A 12131-nucleotide genomic window follows, 5' to 3' on the forward strand; every position below is an offset into this window, starting at 1 on the left:
TGTTTTCCAACGTTTAATCTTCAATTTAGTTTCTATGAGTTCCTATTTCATTCAGTTTTGGTTTCGTTTTAGGGAAATAGAAAGAAACACACCCTTAACTGGTCCGAAATGGTGGCAAAGAGTTACTAAACGCTAAAATATTATTATAAATATAAAGTATTGAAACAGATATAAAACCAATATCCCTCTCCCTCTTCTTTTGCCTCCCCTTAGTTGCGTTGTAGCACTTTGTTTGCTTTAGCGTGTGTAAACTGTGCGGCAGGGCGGTAACTCGCAGCAGGGCGCAGCAGTTCTGACAGCATATACAGTCGCACTTAGTTGTAGCTGTGTAAAGATGGCGGAGCAAGCCGACCGCGGTGTCCCACTCAGTACGGTAAGAGCGCTGTGTGTGCGTATGTCTCGGTGGCGTTAAACGCCGTAGTGTCACTGCGTGGTAATATTTGCAAACTAAACAACTGGATACAAAATGTTGTGTTTGTTTCCCTCATAATAGCCTGTGCGTGTGTGCATGTGTTAGGAGGCGTGTGTAGTTTGACTGGGCTAGCAAAACAAGTCAACGGATGTTTTTAGCGATATCATGCGAGTTTGTTGTCAGTGTTTGGTCATTTATTTATATCGGGGAAAACATATAATATTTACAAAAATAGCTGCCAAATCGACACACAGGCTTGTTAAACTGCTCTTTGGGAGGAAATGGGATCAAAAGTCAGTGCGGTGTCAGTCTGTTGTGGTTTCCTGGCCAAGTTTGACGTTTTGTGTTGCGCAAGTTGCTGCACTTACGGTAAAAGCGCCACTCTTCATAGAACACAACAGTCTAAAGAACATACAACCACTATGTGTAATCAGTGTTTCCATCGTCTTGTTTATACACACACATGTTGTTTGTCTAAATATACTTAGGGGAATGATTATAGACAAATTATTCAGTATTCTATAAATGGTGTTGGTTTATAAGATAAGATACGATAAAAGTTTATCATCCCGATGGGAAATTATTGTGCAACAGTTACAGTACAGTGGAGAATGAATATACATTGATTGTTGTTGTTTAGGGCAGTCATTGGTTTTAAAGAGGGAATTCATTACAAAAACATATTGGTTGATTATTCCTCCCTTGCTGCACCCGAGTTCCTACATGAAACACGCCACACATGATGACACTTTTATTACAAAAGAGATCAAACCATTACTGTACTGTTCTGTTAAACTATTATTGTCTTATAAACATCGCACAAAAAGTTCAGAAATTTGTGTTTGATAGATTATTTCTCTGTTGTAACAATGCTTCTTGTCAATACATTTTATACCTTAGGAAAGCCTGTATAGTTCCCTTTTAAATGGTTCCCCATATGTAAGGAACATGCATTTGTAGGATGAGCAGCACAGCTGAGTATGTGGGTTGCGCTCATGAAAAATTTGCCAAATATTCTCTGCCAATGCCAAACAGCTTATTCTGCTGTTGCTATTGACTCTTGTTTGGTGTTGTTTGGTGGATTGGATGATTGAAGTCTATCAGTAACAAGGAAGAAACAAGACATATTGGCAATTTTACAATTTATTCATTCACCACCAACGTTAAAACCTGAACCCATGAACCTAACCTGGCGTCAAGCTGGTCCCTCTGAGAGCCTGGATAGAGGGAGGGTGGGTCACAGTTCTGTGGGTCTTAAAACCTTCTAAACCTTAAAACCTTTTAAACCTTTTAAACCTTAATTATAATTGTTAATATTTTGAAAACGTAGGCGTCACAAAAGCAGCACTAACAAATGGCACATTGTTTTCATTATTTGAAGAATGTGTGTAAGCCAACGTCACTCTCATCTTGTCAGGTTTTGATTAACAATGATAACTATTACTATTTTCTTGTGTAGAATGTTAGTTAATGTTACAGTTAACTTCTGTAATAAAGCATTCCTCATGGAGAGCCTGAGAGCCTGCCTCTACTGTAACTGCACCAATACAGGTGCAACACAATTCAAGTTAAATTTCACTTTTATTTCTCTTGTTCTTCCTTGTTCACCATCTGTAGTGCCTTTTGATTTGTTCCACTTTCAGCTATGCCCCAAGTTTCTTCACAGCAATTCCACTAGCCACAAATGGCCGTTCGGTGCCATAGCCGAGCTAATAGGTGAGTCTCATTACATGCAAATATGTATTCTTAAACGAGTCTTTTATCCATTCTGTCAGTCATCTCAAACCTATTTGGCCAGGTCTAATGATGATGATGATGACGAGTCTATTGTGTCTATTGTGTTTGATCTGCATTGAAGCTTTTCCGATCATGGTGCGTTCATTGCGGGGCTGCACAATTAAGGAAATTCAATTATATTGGAAATAAGCCGGCGATTACCAAATTGTAAGTAGTTCATTTAACTATACAATAGTTTGAGGAAGGCTTCATCTTATGGTTGCGTTTGGGTGCCTGCAGTGTGCTATGGTAGTCATAGTATGAACACACACATACATGCTCCAATTATAGAAGTCGGATAGGATTTGACTCAAGAGCTTGGTTCAATGCGGTTCAACTTCCATTCTGTCAAAACGTTATAGGAGGGGCTTTAGTTTCTTTGCTCTCCATGACCAATAAGCTGATGTGTGTGTGTGTGTGTGAAGCCTGTGTCTCTATGTCCCCAGACAATGCCTACGATCCTGATGTCAACGCTAAGCAGTTCTGGATTGACAAGACTATGCTGCATGAACAGGTATGCCTCACCTTTATGGATAATGGAAATGGAATGGATCTGGAAAAGATGCGCAAGATGCTCAGGTGCGGATGCTGCTTCCTCTACTCTGGATATGAATGTGAAAAATAACATTTCTTTATATATAACCATGTGACTGATTTGATATCCATACCACACAGCTACGATTGACCTCATAATGACCACTGATATAAACTAAACGCTCAAATAATCAATGTCTATGACCCATGATCATTTATACTCACCATGAACATCTAACTTCCCCCTCAAGCTTTGGGTTCAGTGACAAGGTTGCTGTAAAGGGTGTTGTTCCAATTGGTATCTATGGAAACGGTTTCAAGTCCGGCGCCATGCGTCTTGGACGAGATGCGATTGTCTTCTCCAAGTCAAAGACCACCTCGTGCATCGGGATGCTCTCCCAGAGTTACCTGGAAGGAATTTCCGCCGAGCAAATTATGGTACCAATTGTGAGCTTTAAGAACACAGAAACAAACTATATCCTTTATCTGCTGCTGCATAAAAGTGTGTTTCTTTCTTTCTTAAGATTATATGCTGTGTATATGAATTGTAAATGGAATGTGTGTGACTGACATGAACCTTCATGGGCAGCTTCCCGAATAGTTTGCATTATTTAAGAATTTGAAGGGGACCTCGTTTGGGGTTTTCAGTAGACCCCGCTCTTTGTCATGCTTAGTGCAGCAGCTCTGTGTCATAGTCCAGTTGGATGTTGTCCTTGACTTCAGCTGAACTCAGTGTGGCAGAGGAGCAACAGGCCAGTCTGGATGACATACTGCGCTACTCACCATTCCAGACAGTGGCAGAACTCCTCACTGAGGTCAATGCCATCAGACCCCCCTTTTCCCAGAAGAGCACAGGCACACGGATCCTCATTTGGAATCTTCCCAGGTCTGTCTGACACAAGAACACACACACTTGCATTTTTAGCACAATTGTCTCAAAATGGACCTTAAATGCTCTGTGCTAATAGTTTGCCAGCTTTGTAGCGTTGATAACACAGAACTGACTCTCTGCCCCTATGTTTTGTCTTCAACAGTACATCAACTGGAACTACAGAGTTTGATTTTGAGACGGATCGTTATGATATTCGACTTCGATTACATACAACTGAGGTCAAATCATATGTCCCTGAGAGTGAACTCTCACTGCGTGTAAGGAATATGAATGATTCATGTCTGAATATGAAAATGTGTTTGACTGTATTGTGTCAATGTCTGGCAGAATTTATATTTTTACTACAAACTACTGAGGAGTTTCATCAGTTTAGATCTTAGAGTAGTATTTCTTCAAGTGTTTTTCAGATCCCTTTTATGAGAAATCAACACTTGACTTGCCTTTGCCTGCCTTTGCCTTTGTATGTGACTCATTGCTGATTCAGCCAATGAGGGTTAGTAAACCAAGTGAGGCAATGTTTGCGTAATATGCTGTAGAACAAATCTGATACAGAGTACAGAGTACACACATGATTTAGGCTATCGACCCGACTACAGTGTTTACAACAAAATATTTGTTGTCTTAATTTGTGCCTGGTAGGCAAGACTATTACTATTAAAAGTTGCGTCTTTTAACGTTTTAGGCATATTGCAGTATACTGTACCTGAAGCCTCGAACGCAGATCAACGTACGTGGCCAAAAAGTCAATACTCAGCTGATCACCAAGAGTCTAGCCTTCATCAAAAAGGACAGCTACAAACCCAGTTTCCTGGGCGTATCCTTTGATCATATGCAAGATCAAATAAATGCCTGATAATGTATGTTTACAATATTCTGGTCTAGTGAGTGTATCTTTCAGCTTTGAATTTCCCTTAAAGTTTAATGTCAGAACAAAAAACCCATTCCTATCACTTTTGGGTATAGCACCAAAAGCAAAGACCACTGCGGCATTATGATGTACCACAAGAACCGACTCATCAAAGCTTATAAACGCGTGGGCGGCCAGCTAAGGGTGAGAGTGTATGTTGTTTTGAGGGTGTGTTATTTACAATTGTTCCATGTCTTATCACTTGTATTGATTGTGTTTTTGTCCCTTACAGGCCCTTGTTAAAGGTCTTGGAGTCATTGGGGTCATAGACTGTAACTTCCTGGAACCGACCCACAACAAACAGAGCTTTAGTGACAATGATAAGTACAGGTAGTTGCATCTGTATTGAACTCGGTTTAATCAGAAACTCAATGAGTCAAGGTCCCTTCTTGATATTCAAACCGGTGGCTTTAGCATCCACCAATATGACCATGAAACTGAAAAGCAGCTTTCTGTTTTGCCTGATTTCTTTGTACAGGAAAACAATCAACAGTTTGACCATTAAGTTGGATGAATACTGGAAGGAAATCGCCCACAGGAGAAGGCAGGAGAACCCAAACAACACCATACCTGTAGAAGATGCTACGTTAGTACATGACTGATCATGCACATATTCCCACATGCACAGACAGTGTATCATAATGTGACAAGAAATCATATTTCTATGATTGTTTGAATGAATTACTCTCAAACAAACTCACACAAAATCATTGTTTGTGAGTTTGTTCTTTCAGAGGGAATGTTGGTAAATTATTTAGACCTGGATGAAGATGGGACCTAATATGAAGATGCACAAACATTTCCTTGTCAAAACATTTTCAGTTTCTGCGTGCTCTTATTTTTTTTCTCCTTCTGTGTCTATAGGAAGCAAGCAGAACAAAAATGGGTGCAATGTGACGATTGTTTGAAGTGGCGCAAACAACCTGATGGGATCAGCAGCAAGCTCCCAGAAAAGTGGTTCTGCTATTTAAATCCTGACCCTGAGTTCAGGTTAATCAAAGATTACCTACATCTCTCTTGCAGTCGTTCCTTTTGTGACAGAAACTAATGATTTATGGAAAAAATTCAGTCAGCCTATAACCGATTTTCATTCAACACATAAACAACAGAAGTATATCTCTTCATTCATGCACACTCAGTGGATTATGTTATTAAGGAATGTTATGCTAACTTTCATGTTTAGGAGCTGCGAGGCAGAGGAGGAACGTGAGGATTCTGAGGATGAACAGCCATACAGCAAGACCTACAAACAACAGTGGGTTCCATTGATTTTTGCACAACGTCTGCCCCTGAATGTAACTCTGATTGAATAGTTGGACTCAATAAGAATGTTATACTGTCAGTCAATAAGTGTAATGTTCGCTGTTGAATTATCTGATCAATACAAGTTTATTGTTATCGACTCTCTGGCTTATTGTCCTCTCATCTGTCATTTATTTGTTACAGTGAACGCACAGAGAAAATGAATCAGGAGAGGGAGAGGAAAATGGTAAGAAACACATCGGCTGTCCAAAACTGAAAGTCATATCCACGAAATTGATGATTAATATTCCGGTGTATTAGGGGCTATGTTGAAAATAAAATAAATAGAATTTAGAATTATTCAAGCAACAAGGCAAAAGTTGTTCTTTTTGAGAGAAACAATTTAAATATTACGGTGATAAGGTGGGAATATATACTGGAGAAAAGTTGTTTTGATCGCTCAAAATGAGCATTTTTTACTGACCTGCTATAGATTGAAACAATATTGTACAGAGCTAATTGTAACCCATTTGCTATGAACTGAAACAATTAATTGTAATACAAATTACCTCTTTTCTTTAACCGTAATGAGAATCTACAACAATGATTCTATTGATGTGACAGTGTGTCTGATATTATTTCTCAACTTCCTTCTAGCTTGAAGACGAGCAGAAGCGTCAGGAGAAGGAGCAGTCGGCTGCTCTTAAAAAGCTACATTCTGATCTGATGCGTCAGAGTGGAAACCTGAAGCGCAAGTTACGCAGAACCCAAAGAGCACAAAACAAAGCCTCTGTGGAGGGGGCTGTACCCAGTACATACTGGGCCACTGGGTCCACCAGGGGAAAATCCAGGAGGGAGGGAACAGAGGCTGATACTTCAGAGAGCACACCCAAAAGACCTCGAGTGAATGAGCTCCAAATAGCTCGGCCCCACTCTAATCCCTTTACCATTACATTTGGTGAGGAAGATAATACTGGTGGTGGTGATAAGGATGATGATGAGGATGTTATCATTTTGGGGGTTAATACCCCTTCATCAGAGAAACCAGACAATGATTTGATCAAGACGGAGCAAAAGGAAAACGACGCTGACCCGCTGATGGAGAACTTTGCTGCCTCAGAGGAGAATGGTCCAGGATCGGGCTCTGCAGGACTCCCACCCGCGCTGTTCACCGCTGCAACCCAGACAGAAGTACCCAAAATAAAGGATGAAGAAGAGGAGGAACAGAGAAGAAATGAGAAAAGGGGAACAGTGGAGACCATGCCAAGTGGAAATGCACATGGACATACAAGTGAGGTACAGAAACTGCGCGAGCTCATGCAGACGACAGCTCAGGAGAGAGATTTGTTGAAAGAACAAGTGGCTCAGCTTACTGACCAGCTACAGAGCATGGAGACCAGACTTCAAGTGTCTCAGGCCACGGGGTCCACACACCAGCCAGAAGAAGCAGAAGAAGCCCAACACTACAGAAGCCTGCTTGAGGAGGCCAATCAGAAAATTGATGAACTGGTTAAGGAGAAAGAGGCTTCCATGAATGCTCCTAAGGCCTATGAAGAGGAAAGGAAACAGGAAAATGATGAGATTGCGTTGCAAGTTGACCATTTGTACAGACAACTGGATCAAAGCAACAGGGAGAGGGATGAGTTACGCTCACAGGTGAGACACGTCTATCCTCATTTATCAGTCATGACACGTAATTGCTGGACAGCGCTGCTCAATCCCACAATGACTGCAAGTCTGAAAAGCAGCAGCCTGACCACAGAATATGACTCACAAAATAATTTACTTTAAGAAATGCTCAACTACAGTTCTACTTTGTTGAAAAGTTTTGCATTACACACACTTCACTGGTTGTATCTTTGCTTTTTATACTTTTTTCTATTCAATTTTTATTGACTCTTTGCCTTGCTTCCCCCTTTTCGCGCCATTGTTTGCATAACCACCAGTTGGCTCGCCTGGAGGAAGAGAAAGCAAACCTCATATCCCAGTGTGAAGAGCTTAAGTTGAGCCTGCAGAGGCAGAGCTCACACACTGAGGGAGATTGCTCAACTCCACATACTGAACATAATTCCACAACACAAGCAGTTCCACAAGACTCAAGAGGGTCAGAAGCAGCTGGCTCAGCTTCAAGCTCTGGTGCATCCAGACACTTACAGGTGAGACACGTGAAGACATGCTTCACTGTTAAAAAAGTGCATTTGAAATAGGTGCACTGGTTGTATCTTTGCTATTGATCCTTTTCTCTCCATTGTTTGCAACCAAGTGTGAAGAGCTCAAGTTGAGCCGCTCAACTTCACACACCGCACGTTATCCTCAAACACAAGCAGTTCCACAAGACGCAAGAGGGACAGGAGGCTCTCGCACACCGTCAATCCCTGGTGCATCCAGAAGGTAGGTCTGATGGAAGATCAATCACAATGTTTGATTTATCATGTATGATAAGGTCATTGATCAACTCAACACCCCAGCAGAATAATACAGGTTTGTTTTCTCTCTCTCTCTCTCTCTCTCTCTCTCTCTCTCTCTCTCTCTCTCTCTCTCTCTCTCTCTCTCTCTCTCTCTCTCTCTCTCTTTCTCTCTCTCTCTCCTTGTCTGGCTCAGTCTGGTGCAGCTGAGACAGAATGTGGGACATCTTCTTTCTTATTTTGTGCCTGCTCTGGACCTGGACCAAGTGAATTATGAGTGTGACGTCATTGATGAGATCCTTGTACAGGTTCTTTCTGATGAGGAGACTCTGGCAAAGATAGGCAAAGTTTTTTTGTAAATATTTGATCGGCTCAATCATGAAGTTTAATTTAATCTTTTTTCAGTTATGACTTTGGAGTTCATACTGTTTGCATGCTTTATAAAGAGATAAAACATGCAAACAAGGCCAAATCATGTTTCCCAATAAACTCACGGCATTGACACACTGGTTGGCCTGACGATGACGCTGTAATAACCACTTCCTGATATTTTTGCCAGTAACTAAGTAACAAAATGTAAAATCTAATATTATATATCTATCTATCTTTTTTTTGCCATATTACATTTTTTACAATGTTTTTATACCGTACAAATGTTAACATGTACAACGTCTCAAGCCAGGTGAAAGTTTACTCCGTTTTCTTTTATTCTTTACCTTTTTGCTACAACTGCCAAAGCTAAGAGGGAATGGCTTAAAATGACTCCGTTTCACAAATGAATGATTGTATTGTAACCAAACTTGGTTGGTTAACATGTGCTTGTATAATTATGTGGACATCAGTAACATTTGTAGCAATAACTTTGGAACTGGAATGGTACAATGAAATGTTTTTTTTGGTTTGTCAGCCAGGTTGCAGGGGAGAGATACACGTGGTAGTGAGCAACATAGGATCAGAGTGAGAGGATCGCTTTTATTTAACGGTTTGTTGGAGCACGAGTGTGTATATTACTAAGTGTAACAGCAGGAATGTACTTTAAATATGTTGTGATATTAGTTGGCAAGGAATGCTTTAGGTAAAGTATTCAAGCTTGCCTTTGAATTCCCTTGTGCTTAGATACTGAGTCTTATTGTCTTTAGCTGCTGGTCCAGCCTAGTTACCGGCGAGAGACGGTTTTTTTTACTCATTATTTTTATTTGCTCTATGTTCTATCAATCTTGTCACTTTTCTTACTTTAATATCCATTTATTTGAATAGCTGTGAGTAGATACCTCAGGGGTCTGAGTCATCCATTTGCTCATCATTTATAAGGGGGCGGAGTCAAGTATCAAAGTGGAGTTACTGTAAGATGGCTCCGTGGGTGCTGGCTGCCATGTGAGGAGCTCCCTACTCATGGCCTTATGCAGGGTTTTGAAATGACAGAAGAAAAAGATTGTTGTTTTTTTAGTTCTGTAATATGAATGTACCAAAAAAAATACATTACAAACAATAAACTCTTCTACACACTAACTATTTACTACACATTATCTATTGTAACCCATTAACCTGTGTGAGTACACGTGAACCTGTGTTGATTGAACGTTTCTCTTGGTCTTTCCCTCCACTTATTCACTTTGTGGCTCACTGAAATTACATAAAGTTAAAACATATACAGACGCATGCACAAGATGTCACCATCAGGTTGAGCAAAAGCAACAGAGAAATCTTTTTTTTACTATTTACTCATCTTCAGAACTTTACATTTCCATAGAGTGATATATGATATTGCATTATTGTGACAAGTATTTAAGTTTGGATGACATCACTGTAGTAATTAAATTACATTACTTTGTTAGAGTGATGGCATCACTGTTGTTTATTTAAGTAGTTTTACTGTTGGAAGTAGTAGTTCCTTGACCGTACATTTGATTGTACATATGAGCGCATATTTGTCTCATCTTGCGCTTGACAACTGAAGAAGTGACACATTTATATGCTGAAGAGGAAGCAAGACGAGCCACTACACCAAAGAAACCAGTCTTTGACCCGACCAAGGTGAAGAACGATCGAGAGAGAGAGAGCGACTCTGAACCACTGATGGAGAGTTTGGGTGATGATGCTGTGGGTGTTGCCTCTGCAGCACTCCCATCTGGGCCATCCACTTCTGCAACCCAGACAGAAGTATCCAAAGTAAAGGATGAAGGAGAGGGTAAAGGGAAAAGGAAACAAATAGAGGTTAAACATCAAACTGAGAAGGAGAAGAGAACAGCGAGAAACGTACCAAATGGAGATGGACATGCACAGAGTTTGAAGGTGGCCACCCAAGTCTTCAGTCTTGAACAGAGAGACGTCCAGCTGCAGGGCACTGGGGATACACAAACAGGAGGACAGCAGACATGGCTCATGGGAGTGGAACATGAGGAAGCTGCTGGACCTTCTTATACAGATGCCCAAACGTTTTCTTCATTACACTTCCCTGATATGAATGAGGTACAGAAGCAGCAAGACCAGCTCTTAGAGCTCATGCAGGCAACAGCCCAGGAGAGAGATTTGTTAAAAGATCAAGTGGTTCATCTTACTAAGCAGCTACACAACATGCAGACCAGACTTCAGGAAATGTCTCAGACCAGTGTAAAGGTGTGCATGCATCAAGCCAGCCAGACAGAAAAAGCAGAAGAAACCCAACACTACAAAAGCCTGTTTGAGAAGGCCAAACAGAAGATTGATGAACTGATTAAGGAGAAAGAGGCTTTACTGTATGCTGCTGAGGCCAATCCCAGCGCTACTGCTAATGAGAAAAGGGAAATTAAACAGGAAGATAATGAGATTGCATTGCACGTTGACTGTCTGACCCCACAACTGAATCAAAGCAACCGGGAGCGGGATGAGTTACACTTACGGGTGAGACACGTTAAGACATGCTTCACTGTTGAAAAAGTGCATTGGAAATAGGTGCACTGGTTGTATCTTTGCTATTGACCCTTTTCTCTCCATTCTTTGCATAACCAAGTGTGAAGAGCTCAAGTTGAGCCGCTCAACTTCACGCACTGCACGTAATTCTCCAACGCAAGCAGTTCCACAAGAGGCAAGAGGGACAGGAGCCTTTGGCACAGCTTCAATCCCTGGTGCATCCAGAAGGTAGGTCTGATGGAAGATCAATCACACTGTTTGATTTATCATGTGTGATAAGGTCATTGATCAACTCAACACCCCAGCAGAGTAATACAGGTTTGTTTTCTCTCTCTCTCTCTCTCTCTCTCTCTCTCTCTCTCTCTCTCTCTCTCTCTCTCCCTCTCCTTGTCTGGCTCAGTCTGGTGCAGCTGAGACAGAATGTGGGACATCTTCTTTCTTATTTTGTGCCTGCTCTGGACCTGGACCAAGTGAATTATGAGTGTGACGTCATTGATGAGATCCTTGTACAGGTTCTTTCTGATGAGGAGTCCATTGTGTCAGGACTGAGGAGCGAAGCAAAGAAACAATGAAGGAATGGTCAGATGTAAATATTTGATTGACTCATTCCTTTGAGGATGTCCTCCTCTTCAGCTATGACCTTTGAGTTCATATTGAAAGGAAATCTGCTTAATGAGCATTCAGACAAAGCATAAATGATACAGTGTACTCAAAGCAAAATTGCATGTCTTGGTTTTCTCTTAAAGTTCTCAATAAAGTCTTAACACTTTAATCGCTGTGTCAATCACTTACTGTTTTAAATGTCACAGTATAGACATACTATGTTTCAGTTGGTCTGCCAAAGTAATCTTCAAAAAACAAATGCATCCTGATGTGAAGTGAAGCTTCTTCCAGCTCGTATTCATTGCCAAGTTACCAAAGGAGGTGAGACAAAAGGTTAAAGGTTAAAAATGCTTTGGATTGAATACAAGGTACTTCTTTAAAGAGATTTGGTTGTTGGTAAAATATATGCCAGGAAGGTGAATTTCTAAGGCATATCAAGCAAAACTGAGAAAAAACACGTTTTGTTTGCTT

At 40.8% G+C, this 12131-nt stretch overlaps 1 protein-coding gene across 2 annotated transcripts; it reads left to right on the forward strand.

Annotated features, from left to right (window-relative positions):
- The first annotated feature begins 288 nt into the window (after positions 1–288).
- LOC143007761 (MORC family CW-type zinc finger protein 3-like) lies at positions 289–11801 on the forward strand. Of its 2 annotated transcripts, none has more exons than XM_076159213.1 (17): positions 289–373; positions 2056–2128; positions 2635–2767; positions 2974–3197; positions 3452–3608; positions 3757–3871; positions 4297–4428; positions 4543–4665; positions 4754–4851; positions 5000–5107; positions 5386–5511; positions 5705–5776; positions 5968–6010; positions 6421–7419; positions 7710–7919; positions 11158–11285; positions 11458–11801. In XM_076159213.1, exons 1-17 carry the CDS (start codon positions 335–337, stop codon positions 11627–11629), a joined length of 2952 nt encoding a protein of 983 aa, XP_076015328.1. In that variant the 5' UTR covers positions 289–334; the 3' UTR covers positions 11630–11801. The 2 variants fall into 2 exon arrangements, with proteins under 2 accessions (XP_076015328.1, XP_076015329.1); XM_076159214.1 differs by lacking the exons at positions 11158–11285; positions 11458–11801 and adding exons at positions 8027–8154; positions 8365–9675 and having other exon boundaries at positions 292–373.
- Positions 11802–12131: the final 330 nt, after the last annotated feature.

This window comes from Genypterus blacodes, unplaced genomic scaffold, assembly GCF_046128005.1.
Source record: "Genypterus blacodes isolate CSIRO-AG114 ecotype Tasmania unplaced genomic scaffold, CSIRO-AGI_Gbla_v1 ptg000093l_1, whole genome shotgun sequence".
Lineage (NCBI taxonomy): Eukaryota > Metazoa > Chordata > Actinopteri > Ophidiiformes > Ophidiidae > Genypterus > Genypterus blacodes.